General features: G+C 39.4%; 1 protein-coding gene across 1 annotated transcript in view; it reads left to right on the forward strand.

Moving 5' to 3' along the window:
* LARGE1 (LARGE xylosyl- and glucuronyltransferase 1) overlaps positions 1-20,030 on the forward strand; it is a 282,149-nt gene that overhangs the window by 124,345 nt on the left and 137,774 nt on the right. The window contains exons 4-5 of the mRNA XM_035340539.1: positions 9,493-9,794; positions 15,885-15,967. Of these exons, the coding sequence (XP_035196430.1) occupies positions 9,493-9,794; positions 15,885-15,967 (385 nt within the window). The remainder of the gene's footprint in view (positions 1-9,492; positions 9,795-15,884; positions 15,968-20,030) is intronic.

Here is a 20,030-nt window from a genome sequence, read left to right on the forward strand (position 1 = left end):
CTCTAATATGGCTAAATCTGAAATTACCACTTAAGAGCCTCAGTGCCAGGTTTCAGAGAGGCTGACCACCTGCACTTCTTTAGGTCTCCTTTTTTCAACCTACTTCCCATGTTTAACCAAAGCCAAACTCTGATATCTTTTATTTTCCTATTCTGTGGTGATGGAAAGCATTCAAGTCTGTTAATAGTAAGCTTATGGTGAACTCTTAAACCTAAGTGGTACAGAAGCTACACTGGGGCAACGTCATGGATTACATAAAGATCTTTCCAATTCTGTTGCGCGTTTCCATATCGCTAAAGGAAACGTGGCTATGGACTCCTCTAATATTAAGCAGGTCTGGGTATGCCTTGTCTGTCAGGTAGTTGGGAAAAGGTGGAGAATCGCACACACAAATATAATCTACACATTGTGTGCCTATCTGAATTCTTGATACAGTTTACCAGGAGAGTGTGGCAGATATCCAAGAATGACATTCAGGAAACTATGTTTTGAGTGGGAGAAAGTGAGATGAGAGAAAACTAAAGACAGAACCACATCATGATACTCAATATTCCTTTGGAGGAAGGGCCACATCCAGATGTCATGGGCTGTCTAGGAATTCCAAGTGACCAGGCTCTCTTGGCATGGAGAGAGTATCTTTTTTTAAAGATACTGGGAAGCTTAGATTAAGTGTTTTGAAGTATATGCAAATCTCTGTCGTATATTATTGTGTTTATTAGGGAGTTCCTCATTGAAATGGATGGTTGCATTTTAACTGTTGTGTGGGGTTAGCACTGTTTTTTGCTCCAGCTTTTAGACATCATTATGTGTAAATGCATTTCTTCGGAATGGCTGGCCTGATGAGGGTAAGGAAGGGTATGCAAAGCAGACTCTCTTGTCCAGGTTCCCCAAATCCAAGTGCTGTACAATCAAGAAATGCATTATAACATCCATTGTTGCTTCAGCAGGGAAAGTATGTTTTACATATGCAAATACTTCTTAGAAGTTTAACTTAATAATTATCAGCTGGAGTCTATTGATGAACAGCTGAGGCAAATCATCAGCATCAGAATCTGAATTAACTACTACTAGGATTTGATTGAGCATACTTGTCTCATGCTTCTGGTTACTGTGGCAATTGTAGAAACCTATAGGTATTTTTATAATATTTTCTAAGTTTATAGATACTTATTTCTTATTCTCCTAAAAAACATTGTAAAATGCTGAGTATTAAACTTTTTTCCTTCCTTTCTCTTCGACATAGTTTTACTAAGCAGGAACCAACACGGAAGAGGTTTAGTTTTTACATACCACTACCACGAATGATAGTCACAGTACAGCTGTGGGGATGTGTTTGGGTGTGTGCTTTACATTAGACAGCTGTAATGGTTGCTTGCAGTAGAATGTGTATCCTGCTAAAGCAGGGCCTCAGAGGTTACATTAACACCAAGCTCACACCTGAACAGAGTGATCTCAGGGCATAAGATAATCCAAATGGTTAATGAAAAAAGCAATGCGGCTCCTCCATAGGAAATCTTCACATTAACAGATCACATTGTCTTTCCTCCCACTCCTACTGTACACCAGGGAAATTCAGCTGGCTACAAATACTTACCCTGCAGATATCATTCATATGCCTTTTCCTAAGTGTGCTTTATTATTCACATCACACTCCTACAGTCCCTCCACAGCTTCCCTTCTAATTATTCCCCGCTTGCCCATTGCCATGAATAACCAGTGGCATTCACCCACATTCTGCCATTTAAGGCTGTTAGCAGTCCGTCCTACTACGAATTGGATTGCTCATTTTCCAGGAGGTGTCACCATTTATTTAAATTCATCCAGAACTCAACTAAAGGTTTATAAATGAGTCGCAGGCTTCAGGGCACAGACACCCACTGGACAGTGGTTGGTCTCTGTCCCCGTGGTGGGGCCGGTAGAGGGGATTGCTTCAGGGCAGAGGCAGTCAGGCCAGCTTAGACCAGCTCCAGTGACCCTTTAAACCCAGTTGGATGCTTTGCACCGCAGGAGATAAGAAGTGTTACGTGACCCTTTCATACAGCTAAGCTGTGGAAATGGTGACCTGTAGCTGGATGGTGCTAGTGGTTCGCCGAGGGTGATGATGTCTGCTACAGATCTAAAAGGGGTCATTTGTTTGTGCTCCCAACTGACCACAGCTAATTGCAATGTGCTCAGTTATGACCAAAAGTCATTGCTAACCGATGGCTGATCATTGGCTCTACAAACCAGTGCTTCTTCCAAAAATACTTCAGGCAGCACCTCAGGAATCTGGATACAGTGGTCAGGGACAGAAGAGGTGTCGATCCTCTTCTCCTGTCTCTGCCGTATTCCTGCAGTACTTTGTTGTAGGGATTTTCCCTGCTGTACCTGTTTGGTGTCTGAACATCAAGTCTTCCAAGTTGTCACACTGGCAATCTTTATGTAAGGCTTTTGAAAAGAAAAAGAATATCCCTCTAGCTTTGTGGAGAAAAAGCTTCCTTTTCTTCTCTGTCTCCTCCCCTTCCCCAACTGTTACAGAAGTAGTTTGCCAAAAAAATCAACATCTTTACGGGATTGGGGCTTGGAGAAAATAACAATTCATCAAGAGCACAGATGGCTTATTTAGAATCTAATAGGTATTAAAACATTATTTTCCCCAAGCTTTACTACTGATATTGATAACGTGTTATCTTTGCCAAGTTCCCCTCTTGATAACGTGTTATCTTTGTCAAGCCAAGTCCCTGATAAAATCTTATTTTCAGTCAGTGCTTACTCTGATAAGACATTATTTTCTTACATCTCCACTCCCAGTGGAAAGTGGGGAAATGTTATTTTTAGTCCTTTTCTTGGAGAGGCATATATTTTGTCACGGCAGTGCAAAGCAGGGAAAGGAAGGATGACAAGAAAATAGAAGAAAGAAAAAAAAAAAGTCATTGTATTCTGTACAAGGGAATGAGTAAGTCGCGTTAAGACTTATGGGCTCTTTTAAATTTGCTAATAAGCCAACATTCTTAATGTTTCATTTGGAAAAAAAAAAAAAAAAAAAAAAAAAAAAAAAAAAAAAACTATTAAGAGAGCCATAACCATAGTCAGAAAAGATGCATTATATGTTTAGGGTTTCTCTCCCTCTTTCTTGCGTTATGTTGCTACATAGTTTTTCCTTTCATAATCTTTTACCCTTTACCATCCCTATTATCCCTGTTAGAAGTAACAGAATTAAATTCACTCAGCCGACATACAAGCAGCTCTCTGCAGCAATGCAACGTGATGCCATCATTGCTGATACAATTACTAACTTTCTGAGACACAACCCCCTGCCTCATTTTGTGTGCACAGCAAATGCAGCGAGTGGTTCTTGGACTCCTGCTTAGGTTAATTAAAGAGATTGGAAGGTGTGCCATGAACAAGGCATGGAGTGCAGAAAGAAAAGGGATGCTTTGTAGTTTATGAAGCTGAATCTGCCCTGGAAAATTGTTTCAGAATACCACTGAGTTCATTAAATGATCTTCTTAAAACAAAGCTATTAAAAGCATCTGCTAACTCTGTTTTTTTGTTTTGTTTTGTTTTGTTTTGTTTTTTTCCATTATCTGTGGTTACTGCTTGTAGACTCAGGATATGATTTACAAAAATGTTAAAGCATATGCAGTTGCATATACAGGTGATGAGGCCTGCCTTCTGAACAAATGAAGTGCAAAAAATGTGTTTCTTTGTTCTTCAGTTCTCAGCTGTGCACCTAGAACTGGTATTTTCTTTTGGCCTTAGGGGCTCCACAACTTTTTTGCCCTGCCTGTAAAGAGGAACTGATTTTTCCCTCAAATAAATTAGAAAAATTAGTGATGGATCGGTGTGCAGTATTCAAGTATTATAGTGATAAGTATCGTAAGCCAATGAGGAAATAAGTCTTTTTTTCAGAGCTGGGTGTGAGTGTTCATAAATTTCATGATGAGCTAAAACAAGCCACTGAGCACCTGTGAGCACTATCCACCCTGTGCACACAGTGATGCCAAGTTCTTTGGAAGAAAGGAGTGATCATGCAATTAACAATTCTGTCATCAGACACAAGGGAATGACAGCAACGACTGGACAGGAAACCATCATTTTCACATGTCCAAACTTTGTCTGGCTTTGCAAACCTGATGCTCCATGGTTATAGGGGTTTGTGTGTGGTACGTATAACTTCCAAATCCATTGAGCATAGCGGGTTATTTTGTTCAAGAGCGGGTTATTTTGTTCACATCGTCACTGTGATATCTTTCAATGACGTAACACTCAGAATTGCCTCACATCACAGTAGATGAAGTTATTTGTTCACAGATCTAGAATAAATTGCTTTGGCTATATTCCACTATTCAGATGATTATTTGGGCTGGGTTTTCTACTTCCAGCTGAGATCACACTGCAGGGATGTATGAAAAGATGTAGGAGAAAAAGAATGCCTTGGTGGATATGAGAATAGGCATCTTTGGATGCCTTAGCACCTACTTGTGTAGGTATATAACTTAAAGCATCAAACTGTTAACTAAAAGGTCTTTGTTCATGGCTGCCCATGTAACCAAATCTGTCAGAGCATCCAGCTGAGTGACACACATAGAGTGATAGGGTGGTAGATGATTAAAGATGAGCTAGAACTCCAAAAGAAAATGGATAGTTTATCTGCTTACACAGAGCTTATGTGTCTTAAAGAGTCCTGACTGCAGTCTTTTTTTTATTATTATTTTTATTTCCCCTTGGAGCCCATGGAGTTCTCAGTAATGTTCTTTATGGGGAAAAAAATATCCATGGAGCAAACTTCAAATTATTTTGTTCATGGTCTTAGCAGGGGGAAATTCATGAGGGTGAACTCACGAGGCCCGCTATCCCTATTCTTTCTGCAGAATGTTGGCTTTTGGTTAAAGTTGTTACACCACTAGCCCTCAAAGGGTATACTGATAATGTTAATTTTCAAATGTGAGCAAATGTGAAATGGAGGAGTGATGTTTTCTTGCATCTGTAATCAGACAGACTGAAACATTATCTGTGAGCAGCATGACTTCCTCTTATCTCAGAGGCAACCTAGAGTTCACTGTCATCAGTTAAGTCATGATGAAGGCATTCCACACTATAAGGCAGGGGACAAATAATAGCTAAAACACACAGAAACCTCTAGGCCTTATAAAGATGCCAAAAAAACAAGTAGTTTGCACTTAAGAAGAAATGTAAAAAAATAAGGGAAAAAAGATCCCACAATGTACTATATAAATTTCCCTGCCTCTGTTAGTTCCTAACTTTTCAGCATTTGAGCTCAGATCAGACATCTGAGAAGCTGAGGATTCCTGCTTCTGCATTTGTCTTCTCTTCTGAATCGAGGTGGTTTTTTTCTTTCCTTCATTCTGCTGCTTTCTCCCAGCCCTACAGTTAACCTGTGGTTAAATTATGTTCTTCCCCAGCAAGCTTCCAGTGCCTCTGGGTCCTTTTCAGGACTCTTTCCTCTCCAAGTCTCATTACTGCAAAGCTAGGGACCTGGTGTTAATGCTTATCCTTTAGGTTTTGTCTGTAAGAAAATTCCACAGCTTCAGTCCTTCTCCTTTTGAATACTCTGTGCTGGATTGCTTTCCGTGGGCTTTATTTCTTCTAGCATTTTAAGGTGCTCTGCTTAATAATAAGGTTTAAAGACATCTCTTGCCTTAAGCACAGGCAGCTCTACATATAATCTATCCGTATGATCCATTGTATATTGTCAACTTTTCTGAATTGTTGTACCTACTGTAATGGTAAGTCATTGGCTGCTGTCAACCACGAAAAAATTATTCAAGTTTGTGGGCTTTTTTGGTTTGTTTTGTGGACAGTGTAATTTTGTAGGTCATTTTTATTTCTTTGGTACAGTTTTATTAGCACAGAAAGTCTGAGGTAAAAAGCTTGACACAGATAGAAAAAATATATTAAGTCTGAGACTGCCAAGGCCCCAAAATAGCCCCAAATGAAGTATAAAAAAATATAGCTTTATTATTATTTACTGCAGCATTCAAAAGTGTGCTACTTCCTTCAGAGCACAGCAATGTTCCTTGCAGTGTTCCCTGGGAGACCTCTTGTCCAAAAGTCACAGAGACCTCGTTATATGTTATGTTATTTTATTTTGATTTAGATTAGATAAAAAGTTCCTAGACATCAGCTCAGAGCACTCTGCCAGTTACTTAAGACAATAAAACTCAAGTGCAGTGCAATCATTTTAACATTTCTACCCTGCTGCATGCACAGTCCATCAAATCCTAGCGGTCCCTTATATTGTTGGCTTCTTCAGAGATGAGGTGAAACACACAGCCCTTCCATTGCCTTGAAAACCAGTCGGAAGCAGAGCATGTGTTGGCATTTATCTGCTGGGCAGAAGCTCCCAAGAGGCATTTTAATGTGTCTGTATGCTCACTGAAGTCAAAGTATCTTCACGTGTGCAGTCTTGGTAATAGGGCTTAAATCAAACAGCCCCCTGACAACCTCAGGTTGCAAAAATTATGAGCTAGACCTTCCCCAAATCAATATTTGACAAAAAATAGTTGATTTCTGTGTCCTAAGATTAAACTCAGTTCACATTTGATTCTATGCTTCCATTTCAAATGGCTCTTTTGATTGTCACAGTACCATTTGGAGCAGGGAGTTGATGTGTTGTAAAAATACCAGATACATCAAGATACCTGAGAACAGTCAGCCATATTAGTAAAAATAAAAACAGTACGTCTCCGGCTGTATGGACCCTGATCAAGTTATCCCAGAAAATGGCTTGGACTTAGCACTTCATAACAAAACACAGATAACTTGTACAGTAAACCAGTACATTTCAAGTAGTTACATATTTCAGCTAGATGGTTGTGTAATTCCTGATATGATTTCTGTTCTTCCTTTGACATACTGGCAGAAACATATGCTACTGAGAAAATGGTAATGGAGTTTATTGGGATTTAAAGCTAAGGCTGCATAAACACTGAGCCGATCTCTTTAGTTGCTCCGACTTCCAGTCTAAGGCAGTAGGGTGATATTTTCTTCCTTCAGTCTCTCTCAGGCTGTGTTGTATTTTCTAAGGATCGTGTAGAAACAGTTCAACTGTTCTGATAAGTATAGTTTCAAATGGTCTGATGTACAAAATTACCTATGTTTTGTTAATTTTTAATTTTGGCAAAGCAATATTTGTGACCTATAGATTTTTGTCCTTTGAGCAGCTGAAGCAATCAGCTTCAAAAAAAAAAATGTAGAAAATCAAGCATTTTCTACATTTCGAAATTTCGATGAATGTTGTCTTGAGATTTATTGCTGTTTCTTGCTATCTTTACAAGTTGTAAATTTGTAAGTAATTATTTGAAAAGGTGGCAGAATGTGATGAGAAGAATGGGAAGAGATAAGTAATGTTCGTGTCATACTGGATAGTCACTAAGTAGGGAGCTATGATTGACAGTCAAGTTTTTGGCTAGATTGTCATTGTAATTGTATGTCTGATGATAACACAGATAGTTTTTGTGTGTGTGTGTGGAATTGTAGGGGTGTTTGTTTTTATCTGAGACTACCTATGCAATTCACTCTTGCTGTCCAGTAACAGGAATGAAATATAAGCACATCCAAATGAGTTTTAGTCTTCCTAGCATGGGTGTTTGTTAGCAGCTGAGAAACAAAGACAGCACAACCCTGAGCACAGATCAGCTGCACAACGAAATACTAAGGCTTTTCTAGGTGAACTTGCACCGTCCATGCTGGAGTCCTTGCAGTCACAATGGCAATTCAGTGTCTTCCAAGATGGATGGAGTTAACTCAGTATTTCGTTGCACTTCTGATTGTAGCATGGCTCTGTCCTTAATGTTGACATTTCTGTACTGTTGCACCCCTGATTTTTCAGGCCTTTCAAATCTGACATTTAATTTTTAATACTTGCTTAACGATTCAAGATCCAAAATATCAGCAGCCAAACTTCAAAATCTGTCCTGAAACATTTTTCAAGCTCAGACTTCTCCATCAGCTTTGCTAATGGTGAAAATGATAAATTAGAGAATTTTTGCAGGAGAAAGTCTGCAAGTGAGTACAAGATACTCTACCCAAATGTTGTATTAAAACAGGATAGCTATTTTACATAGATAACAGGATGTGTGTACATCTGCATAACACAATAATGGAAATTTGCAATGAGGTTTTCATTTCTATAGCTGTTTTTTTCATAAACTCAGAATTGTTCACCATTCATGTAAGCATGAAACAATGGAAAAGAACAAGCAATGAGCAGGTCTTTATAGCAGGGAGATAGCTTTGAGTCAGAGGATGAGAAATGTACTTGTTAAGGAGAACTGCTAAACAATAGCTGCATGATTTCTGTTTTGTAAACCACTCAGGCTTGTGTTTATTTGATAAGGCCAAAGGGATTCTCTGCTTTGGAGAAACTGTTAAATAGCAAACTTTTTTTAATGCATGCAGGTGGAAGGTTATTTCTGAAAAATACCTTGCTATAAGACATTTACATATCTTCACTGTAAAGGAATGCCGTGCTGATTATGTCACCGTGGATAACTCACTGTCTTGGTTTGTTTCAATTTTGATTTTAATTGAACATTTTTAATCAAAGTTTAGGTTGAGGCTTTTTTTTACCACCTTTTAGGCATTTGTACTGCATATATATAGTTTTGTTAAATATTATATGAAAATACGCCTCCTTTGACAACATATCAGCTGCACACATATTTTCTTTCTTACAATTTGGTAGCAATAATGCATTGGGAAGGGATGGCAGAAAGTCTTGTAGTTGTATTTGGTAGAGGATCTTGGTTTCAGGTTAGTTTATCTTTTTTTGTGCTTTGCAGATAGCTCATTATTAATGCTGTCTTGAACAAAGGTACTTTCTGAAAAATTGAAAGTGAAGCCTTCATATTTCTGGAATATAACTTTTCATTTAAAGGTGTTGAATTGAACAACTTTGCTTCTTTCAAAATACCCTTGTCTTTCTCAGGCAAGATGTTTCCCAGAATTTGATCCTCATGTGTACTGAATGTTTCTGTCCTTCTGAGCTCCTCATTTCCCAGCAAGCATATAATACTGTGATGCTGAGCAAAGCCCATCTGCTTCCCACATGTGAATCAGCTGGGGCTACTGTTTGGCCTGAAATGGTAACCAAACTGCTGCAGCTCGACTGTGGAGAAATAGGGAATAGGGAAATTATTTTATCTTGGATACATTTCTAAAGTATATTTAGCTATATATTAATTGTCTTTGAATTGAATCCTTCTGTTCTTGACTGTCTTCCCAGACTAGAGACTGGCAGGAAGCCCTATCAAGAACAAAAGAATAATATGCTTATCTTTTAGTTTGATTTTAAAATTATTAGGACCTGTAGCACACAGACCTTCAGCATCTGCCCAGGTTTACCTTCTGCTGAACCATTTCTTTTCCAAGCCTGTTTAAAGTGCTGTATTTGAAATACATCCCTGCCTCACAATTATTATATTTATTTTTTAAAAATGCAGCTTCTGGTGTATTCTGACAGAAGTGTTTTGTTCCCTTCTCTCGCAGATGGGAAGCCAGTGTCGCTGTCTCCACTTGAATCCCAGCCCCACAGTCCTCGTTACACAGCCTCAAGCCAGAGGGACCGCGAGAGCCTGGAGGTCCGCATGCGGGAGGTGGAGGAGGAAAACCGTGCGCTGCGCAAGCAGCTCAGCCTGGCGCAGAGCCGCGGCCCCTCGCACCGCCGCGGCAATCACTCCAAGACCTACTCCATGGAAGAGGGCACGGGCGACAGCGAGAGCCTGCGGGCTGGCATTGTGGCGGGGAACAGCTCGGAGTGCGGGCAGCAACCAGCAGTGGAGAAATGCGAGGTACATAAACCACAGAAATCTGCCAGAAACAAAGCTTGGTGGATTTGACCCTCTGAGGACATCACAGATCACCATCTCCTTCCCCCCTCAAACCTTTAACTCAGAAATCAGCTTCTTAAGTACCAACAGGCATTACTTTTTAGACATATATACTTTTTTAACTTTCAAACATTTAATCATTTGAATGTTTTGAATTTTGAATTACTTGGTCAGATTCTTTTTCTGGCATTTTCATTCTTGTGGCCCTGAACCTGATGTAAAAGTCAAAGCCTTGTTCCAAGCTAAGTTCAATGTAGCTGTGCTGTTAAAAGACGTGTAGCAAACAGACCCTGTACGTTTCTAAATGAAATGAAAGAGCCACTGTGCTTTTAAATGCCTTATTCCCTGGCTTATGCACCTCTTCTAGAGCGGCTCAGGATTTTACTGTTAATTATATTGTTGTTTATGGAACCAGTTTATGCTTTTGAGTTGCTTTTCAGTGGTGTATCCAGATGCCACTGTGGAAGCACCTGCTCTGTGGTAGCTGTGCACAAGTGGTACACTTAGCAGCAGAGGACCAGAGATCTGATTTTAAGAAGCTTTGGGGGATTGTTTTCGTTTGACTTTCCCCAATCAACTGGTGAAAGCATCAAAAATAACTTTCTCCATTTATTTTTACAAAGAAGGTAATACTGTATTACCTTTTATCTTGCTTTCTGCCACTGGGAAGATAAAAATTAAAGAAAATAAGTGGGAAAGAAAAAGAAGTCCTAATTAGCTCTTCAGATAAAGTCTATTTAATAGGCAAATATTGCTTAAAACTGAATTCTCATTTTGCAGTTCTAGACATCTTGGTCTGGTACTATAAAAAAAATAAAACCAACATTATTTTAAGGAGAGGGAAAAGGAGGAGTCTGATTTTCATTTACCCTTCTCCTGATAGTAAGAGTCTATTTTTCCTCCCAAAAGCATTTTCGGCATTTCTTTTAATAAGGGAAGGTTCAGGCCATCCATAAACAAACCTTACTTCCCCCTTATTATCATGCCAAGCAGTGATGAGCAGGGACTCAGTTCTGGGTTCTTCAATGTACCAAACTTGTTTGGGATAAAAAAAATAGCAGCTTAACGGAGGAATAGTTTAAGTTGTCTTTCAGATTATAATGTGTTTTGCCAATAAATTTACTTGCTCAGTGGGGTTTAGCATTGTGCTGGAGGCAATGGTTATATAAAATATGAAACCTCCCTTTATTTGCCATTCCCCTATCTCACTGCACACTATTTTGATAACAAAATAGCTTTTTTTTTTTAAAAAAAAAAAAAATTAACTCAGTAATTCAGTAATAGCAATGGAAGTTAAAATTAAACTTCCTTATTATCAGGTTTGCCAGAGGTCTCATCATTTATCCTATTACTGTAGATTCTGATTCCATTTTTGTGCAAGAGTGGTATCTTGACTCCATTCACCCTCTGTTTTCAGTGTTTCAGAGGAGTAAACTAAATCTTTTTAAGCTTCTGACCCTGGAATATATTACAGCAAGAGTCTGTGAATTGGGTAGAAAGAGACCAGGCTCCTGAGAAGAAGACTGGGGCACTAGTGGAGACGAGGAAAGCTAGGGATAGGTTGTTTATTTCACTGAGACAGTTCTTTGAGATTTAGAAGCTTACATTTCAGAATCTAATTTGAGATGGTCTTTAGTGATGATAAAACATTTGAAAATGCAGTAACAAATGTATGAACATTAAATCTCTGATAAAGTTTGATCCGTGCAATTGTGATCTGTATCAAACAATTGTGGATTTGTTGTATTCCAGCCAACATTTCCTACTCTCCTGTTTTGCAGGAGATGTTATAAAATTCTGATATTACAAAATTGAACCAGCATTATATTGCAGGAAAAGATCAGACTTCCAACCAAAGACCTTCTGCCTGGAGAGAGCAGATCTCTGTCCCCCAACAATTTTAGCACATGCTGTGGATATGTAAGTGTAGTCTTCATGCAGACATAGGCACAAATAGCAGCCTTCATAAGATGCAATGCTGATGGAAGCTAACAGAATTATATGACTTTGTTATGATGTCACATCAGTAGCTTTCCAGCTTGTGCTTCCATAAGCTGGGCATTTAATTTAAATTAAGTGTGCATTTATATATATTTTTAAAAGAGAGAGTATATTAGAAAATGGTTAATTAGCAATATAGCATTTAGTAGGTTGGCAGAATACTTAGAAACATGTGCAGCATTTTTACAGGAATATTTGTGTTGTTATTATTCTCAGCAGTGTTGCTCAATAGTGTTGATTGTGCAGTGCTCCAGAGACACAAAGAAAAGGCCCCCACAAACTTCAGCGCTATAAAAACACAGGAAAGGCAGATGTTACGTGCCTCAGGGAAGCATTCATAGCATATTTACATGCTTATAACATGCTTTTAATACTGCTTATTCATATTCAAAAATTATTTATGAAGAGCTAAACAACTGTTGTGGAATGCCTGGCTAGCACTACTGAAAAATTACTGATATATGAAATGCTTCACCAAAGACTATTTTTAGCTATAGAAACGAATTAGACTTTATGAAAATCAGTATTTCACCATTCCAAAAAGTTGCCTTGAGGAAGAAAAAAGTAACATCTGTTTATCTAGGTACCTTATACTCCTCATCAGCATGGGATCTAAGGCCCAGTTCTTCATGTGGTTTTAGATACTTTCTTCCCATAAATATCACTCCAGAATGGGCTTATATGAAATACTACTTTCAAAAACATAATTTTCTTGTCTGTAGCAGCTAAAATAATAATTTCAAACCATGTCAGCATGCAGCTTGGTTTTATTTAAACTTCCTTTCCTAAAGAAGCTTAATTTAAATGCCTTTTCAGTACATGGCTTGAGCGCTCCTGAAACTATTTTAAATCAAAAATAGCTATCTTTGTGTCCCTGATCCCCAACCTATAGGAAGAACAATGTGGTTAACTTCTTCAGTTTTGATTACCTATCCATATCTCCGTGGATAAGTGAATATAAGAAAAGGGAATTAGAAAAAAACGGAAAGAATTCAAGAGTCTGGAAAGTAAGAATTATTGTCATTTAATCTTTTGTTCCAGTGAGTTCCACTTTCTAAAAGCAGCTTCAGTACAAGATGTGTGCCCAGATTTCTTGTAATGTAGACTAGTAATGAACATGTCCATCACTCAACTCAAAAAGAGCATTGTAGGATGATGGACACTTGCAAGGAGCTCAGTTTAGTCCTGCAGTGACTACTGAATATCCAGACAAGAGATGTGTAACTGTAATTATCACTGATTCCAAACAGTGAGGAGCAACTGTAGCACACAGAGCTTTGGTGTGGATGTTTGGAGGGACACCTTGAACCAAGCAGACAGGCTGCTGCATTGACTTCACTCCTGAGGTTGTGCGAATCAGAGCGTTCCATTTGAGTGGGATGAGATGCAGTCTTCTAGCCAGCTGCTGAAGGAAAATGAGGAGTTTCGGAGAGCTGGGAGGCTGCTGACCAATTTCATAATCTGGGAGCAGATGCTCACAGTAGTATACTCAGGAGAATGCAAGTTCTTTGAAGTGCTTCCTTCTTCCAGCCACTAATGCCCTGTCTCCTCAGGATAAGGCTACATACAGCTGCTCTCTCTCCGAACACATATTTGGGACAAGCATGGAAAAAAAAATATAAAAAAATGGAAATCAGGCTTTTTTCATTAGGAAGCAAACACCTACAGACAGTTTGTTTTATTGACCTCATGTTGACTTACCAATTTTCCCATCGATTCTGTTTAACAGTTAAACAAGGGGGTGGAGCGAGTGAATCAAAAACAGGAAAGCAGCAGTCTTGCAGCATACCGCAGGCAAAAACTCTGGAAGAAAAAAAAAAAAAAAAAAAAAAAAAAGGACTGTGTTTCTATACTCTTTTAGGATTATTTTTCTTTCCTGTAGCTGACGGAAGGCAGGAATAGAAGTGATAAATAGTATCAAACACCACAGAGAATCTGAGCAGAAGATATATGGATTCCTGTCTGAACAGGAGAAGGATGTTCAGGATGTTCAGCAGTGCAGCAAGTGCTGTCTTCTCATCGCTCCCTGTCTCAATCAGCATGCAAGGACACCAGCTAAACTGAAACACACCAAGGGATGCCCACTCTTAATTTTGAAATAAACTGATTTAGGAAAAAGAGAACAGATGTGGGCGAGTCCCTGACAGAATTAACTCTCTGATTTTGGGAGGAGTTGTAGGGCGAAGGGAAAGGCTGTGAAGAGAGCGTTTTTGGCAAATAGAGGTAGCACAAAATGATCATGACAGTGCAATTCCACCAAACCCCATCAAATGTTGGTGTACAGTGCAGTGTCTTCAGGTGAAGTGTTTAAAGCAGGCATGAAAGCATTCTCAGTTAACTTGATTTTTATTGGCATTGAAGGCAAGGATCCTCGGTCTTCCAAGAGCCTGAGAAAGGCTAGGTGGCAACCAGAGAGAAGTCAGGGCCGGGCATGCAGTGTTAGCAATTCAGTGCAGCCACAGGAACCCATGCCCATAAGCATCGTACAAACCACTGCGATAAGAAGTCATTAATAAAAGCAGCCTCTGTTCTCCCCTGTCATTATCACAAGAGAGAAATGATTTTGCAAAGTGCTGAGAATGCTCAACTCCCATTGACATTAACACAAATTTAAATTGCTGAATACCTCGCAGCGCTGTTGTCAAAATGCACTGCAGTGTATTTTCTTTCTCCTACCTTTGTGGACAGACGGTTGCCTTATTCATTCCCGTCCTCTAAAAACCTCAGATCTTCCCAGCTTGTGGGGCACACTGGGGCTGGAGGCACCTGCAATATCCGTGTGGGGGCTGCACAATGGCACAGCGACATGGCCATTGCACGATTCAAATTGTGCCCCATACCAGTCAATGCTAATGGCCGGGGCTCTGGGTTCTTTAGCCATGCCCAACACTTGCCACCTCCTGTGTAAATCTGCTTCTGTTATGAGCCAGGCTTTGGGAATGTATGACTATGTGAGAAGGCAAAATTCCTTATTTGTTCTCTGCATAGTGGGCTTTCTGCAGAAAATGAGAGCTGTGCGTGTGACAGACCAGCTAACCAAGCTTCAAATGGAAGCCAAATGAGGCTTCCCTGCAGTTTCACAGCTGTGTCCCTGATCGCAGCTCTATGCGGCTGGCGTAGTGAACTCTCCTTCATTTCTGTGACCGCTAACAAACAGAAAAGTATGGAAGCTGGTTCAAAATCTGCTAAGATTTTCTTTTGTTCCCAGGGAATAGCAATGGCTAATTTTGAAACCACAGAATGGTAACTTAACAGCATTTTGCAAGTTATTACTTACTGCCTTAATTACAATGACTAGTAGCACTTTTTCAGTCTTCCCTTTCCTCTTGAACAGATGTGTAAACCTCCGCCTCAGACTAGAAGGGCGGTAGGGAGAAGGGACAGAGTAAGTGAATATTTACCAAGGTGTTTGGGTGGGGAGGGGAGTGGGATTGTACTTAATTTCACATTAACGCTGCCCAGTATAGACCATGCTGCCAGTCATAGGCAGAGAGGTGACCCTGTGCCTTTGCATGTAGTGTCCTATCTTATCACCGGGGCACACCCAGCCCTGGGCAAAGCAGGTGTCTCACTTGTCCATTAGAGCTTGCTCACCCTCTCTGTAATAGCTATCCTTAGGATGGAAATAATGCGGATTTTCTACAAGCATATCTGCTAACTATCAGACATATTTTTAAACTTTGGTTCAGAAGGTTAAACAGTGTCTGCATGTTTGCATACTCAGATTTTTGTGTGCTGCTAAATGGATGTGTGTGTGTGTACACATGCACACACATATGCTCTTAGCTAATAAATGCAATTCTGTTCAGACATCTGATGTAATTTAGGGACAGTAATGACTTTGGAATGATGATGGTGTTATAACTCAATTAAGATGTTTTTAACAAACTGCCTCAAGTGGGCTGCAAACAGCTGCAAAACACCCACTCAAATCTTTTAACAATCGCCGCACTAAATAATAGCACTGTCATGTATGTGATCTCCTTAATAAGCGATAGAACACAGGAGCAAGCTTTAATTTTTATTCTTTTTGTTCTTCTTCTCCCACAGACTATCCACGTCGCCATTGTTTGTGCAGGGTATAATGCCAGTAGGGATGTTGTCACACTCGTCAAGTCCGTCTTATTTCACAGGTAAAGGTAGCTTTCTTTTTTTATATGTTGTATATCTGGTTATGGCTAAATAAGCTCTTGTTATATTTGATCTCTTAATCAATAGAAAATCAGATTCCCTTCCCTGTCTGCCTTTTCTTTGGAAGGAAAAAAAGCATGAAATTTATGACCACCAGAAATAGATTCACTCATATAAATATTTCTACAGTAAATTTAAGGGATCAGAAATCCACTTGTTTCCCCTTCTTGTTGCATTGTGGAAATCAATACCATATCTATCTGAAGTGTAAAGCATCTGCACACTCCCGAATGCTGGAAAATAATAATAATAGTAATAACAGCTTTGTATTCATTTTATTCATTCTGGCACCAGTTTGTGGCACAGGTGTAGATAGTAATTTGAAAGCCATACCTATAAATACAGACTGGTTTCTTCATGATCCCAGCTTTCTACTTAGACATTTATTTTTCAATGTAAATCTGTTACTATTATCTATATTATTTCACCAAAGTCAGATTATTTATTGTGGCCTTGGAGGAGCTACTGGCAGCCCCTTAGAAGGCTTTGCAACCTGTTTTTAGCACATAGAGCACAGTCAGATCCCAAAATGTAGAGGCATCAATGTCCAATGAAGATGAAATAGCCAATTCTCTTAATAAACGACAGCTCCAGAAAAAGTGAAATGATGTTAAACTCTATGTGGGCATATCTGTATATCCCTTGTCTAATTTAGTCAGTGTTGCAGATGATGGATTGAAATGGGGAGGTGAGAGACTAGTCAAACTGTTTACCTCAATCAGGACAAGTAGATTAATAAAGTGTGGTTAGTATATAAAGAGTTTACGAAGGAGATGGTTTCAAATACTGCTTCATATTTAATTATATTTTATACCTGGGAGGATGAATCTTGTTCATGTCATGCTAGTATCTTCTTATACCTGTAGTGGAGCATTACAGTCCCCCACCTTGCTCCTCTGATCCCTGCTGGAACACTTTGAGTAATCACTCCCTTACAATGTGTTTAGTGCACCATTTTAACGCTACCCATTTTTGGTAACCTTCCAAAGAGAATGTAAATGTTTACTTTGTGCAGTGTGGAAAAAAACTCATTAAATATTGTTCTAAGAGCTTGGCTGGAGTGCAGGTGGAGACAGGACATTCTCTGAACTAGGTATTAGGAAAAAAATTGTTACTGTGATAGTGGTCAAACATTGGAACAGGCTTCCTAATGAGGTTGTTGACACCCCATGCCTGACAGTGTTCAAGAGACATTTGGATAGTGTGCTTTAATAATATGCTTTAACTTTTGGTTACCCTGAAGTGGTCAGGAATTTGGACTAGATGGTCTTTGAAGGTCCCTTACAGCTCTACTATTCTATTCTCCAAAATACGAGACCAACTTTCACTATTAATATGTAGCCTTTGCAGGTCTTCCCAGAACTAGTATGTTCTTGCTAGATGAGTATAACAAAGGACTAGGAGCAAGGAAAACAATACTAAAATAAACATAAAACCAAAACAGCAGTAAAAACCTATGTCATGCTCTTGGCAGATTTTTCCTGGATGTTAAAATCCTGTTAACTTTTAAAACTTTATCTATTTCCAATCAGACTCCTGAATTATTTAGTGTAAAGTGGCTTTATATTGCAAGAACGTGGAGTGTTTTGTCTGTTTTGATTGTTGTTTTTAAGGGGTTTCTTGTAAATACACATTTTTATGGTGATGGGAGTTTTTTCAGCGCTTAGCTTCTTAGCATTTTCTCTCTTTGTGCTTGCCTCCATTTTGAGAAGACTTTACTATTCTGTATGTTTCCAAATGTGCTGTAAATAATAGGAATGTCATAGTTCAGAGGTTTAGGCAGTTTTATCACATCCTCTGTTTTATCACTCAGCTAAACAATTAAACTTATAAACAATCTGCCATAAGTAGTATGGGAAATATACTTAAATAAAAGAATGAAAGCAGAACAAAGAGAGGTAACATCGGTAATTTTGAGTCTGATGGAGTCTGCCCTTGTCAAGAACACATTTACTGTTTGGCTAGCAGTACTACTCATCTCAAAGGATTTGTCTATCTCAGCAGAAGTGTTGAAGTCCAGTATAGCTAATGAAACTTCAGTAGAGTTACAACTTTCAAGATAACCTATCTCGCTTGTTTGCTCAAAATATACTTAAAGACAAATCTAAGTGCATTCCTGCCCAGAACTAGTTTTTCTCAATTGGTGTTAAATGGTCCACTTGAAAGGAAAGATGTTCTCAAAGAAGAAATACAGCTTCTTTGACTTCTTTTCCTTATCTTCTAGAAAATGCAGGCAATTGATTTGACTTCTTAAGCATCCGTTGATGCTGTTGCTACATAGCAGAGGACCATGCCACAGAAAGTCTCCTTTCTTGTGTCTCTTTCTTTGAAGTGGCAGTGGTGAAGAGGACTGGAGAATAAACAACAAACAAACAACAAACTCAGCCGAAAATTGCTTTTAAGTGTAAATGAATATTCCTTGCATTGGTTGCCATGTGCAAACAGTGTTATCCTGGAGACTGGTACGCACTTGAAAGGTTACTGTGACTAGAGAGTTTTATTTTAGTTGCTGGGATCTGTTTAATTGTAGGAAAGGAAGATGGAGACAGGTCATGATACTGCATTAGGAGGAATGAGTTAGGAGAGTCGGAGGCTTTTAGTTCAGATGGTGGAAACTTCATGACATCAGCAGCAGATTCACCGTCTGACTCGAAGGTCATCAGTGAAAAGAGGCATGGAAATGTCTCTTTTTCTAACCCTAAATTTTGAAGCAGGGAATTTGTCCTACCTGGCATTGTCCAATAAGACAAGGAAAACAGGTATTTGAAAGAACTGTGTTTCCACTGGTGCAGAAGTTTGCTTGTTCTATCCTGTAAACTAAAGTTAGGCTACTGGTCCTTTGCCTGTAGGATCACCACATTTAATTTTAAATATAGTTTTGCAAGAACAGAACAAAAATGTCTCCAAACATATAGTCAAAGACATTTTTTTTTTCCTTGTTCAAAGTTTCTGATTATCAGTTTTTGACAGAACCTGATGTGGCAGGTGCAGAATTTTCCTGTAAGAAGGGAGATAGGGAGAGTATTGTGTAGCTGAAAGATGCTCGTGTACCAAGCACAGCTGTGGTTATGGGCAGGCACAGTGTGGGTTCTCCTCGGGCAGCTGAGCCACTGCACCTCAGTCCTGCTCTGCAACACCCTGAACACACTCTAGTGATTAAGCAACTGGCCCCTCAAAGCAACCACACTTCATGTCCTGTTCCGACTGCCCTTCATTTGGTATCTGTTGTAAGAGCGCTGATTGCAGTGAATCTGTCAGGGATTCACAGAGATGTCCCACCTGCTCTTATTCGCATTTCCTTCCAGTTTACTATTTAAAGCATGTTTTAGCTGCATATCTCTGTATTTTAATACAAGAAGAGACGCCTCAATTCCCTGCTGCTGTAGGGAATCCCTACTCTGGTAGTGCCGAAATTCCGAGAAAAGGGAGCCATGTCAGTGTAATCATCCCTCCCCTGTGTACTAATGTATTTGTTGCAACCCCAGCTTTGAGCTGGAGTGCTAGATAGAGAGACACAAGATAGCAGGGGTGCTGGGTCATTAAGAATAAAAACTACAGGAGTTTCTGTAGACGGACTGTGCTGTCTACCGTCTTTCATGAATGTACAGCAAATCCTGCATATTGAACTTTTCAGCTCTCCCCAGGTCTTCCTCTGCCAGGTCTAAAAATGCAAGTTTCTGACTCTAGTCATACTATATATATCATGAGACATAGGCAAGCTACTTGTTCAAGCCATTTGGGAAACTATATCTGTTTTTGGGTTCCAGAGGGTGGGAAGAGGAGGGGGAAGGGGTAGTGTGGTTAATTCCTTATAAGAACACCGTAGTTCAAAAATGCATTTCACTCCCAGTGGAAAAGGAGCTTGATTCCAGTTTTGTCTTTAGAAAACGTATGTTCAAGCCACAAAATCCCAGCAGCTTTTAACACCCAGTTTGACATAACTGACAGTCTGTTCTCATGGGGACACTCAGCAGAGCTGCGATAGTGCAGAGTTTGCAGACTCTG

The sequence above is a fragment of the Oxyura jamaicensis genome, chromosome 1 (assembly GCF_011077185.1).
Source record: "Oxyura jamaicensis isolate SHBP4307 breed ruddy duck chromosome 1, BPBGC_Ojam_1.0, whole genome shotgun sequence".
NCBI lineage: Eukaryota > Metazoa > Chordata > Aves > Anseriformes > Anatidae > Oxyura > Oxyura jamaicensis.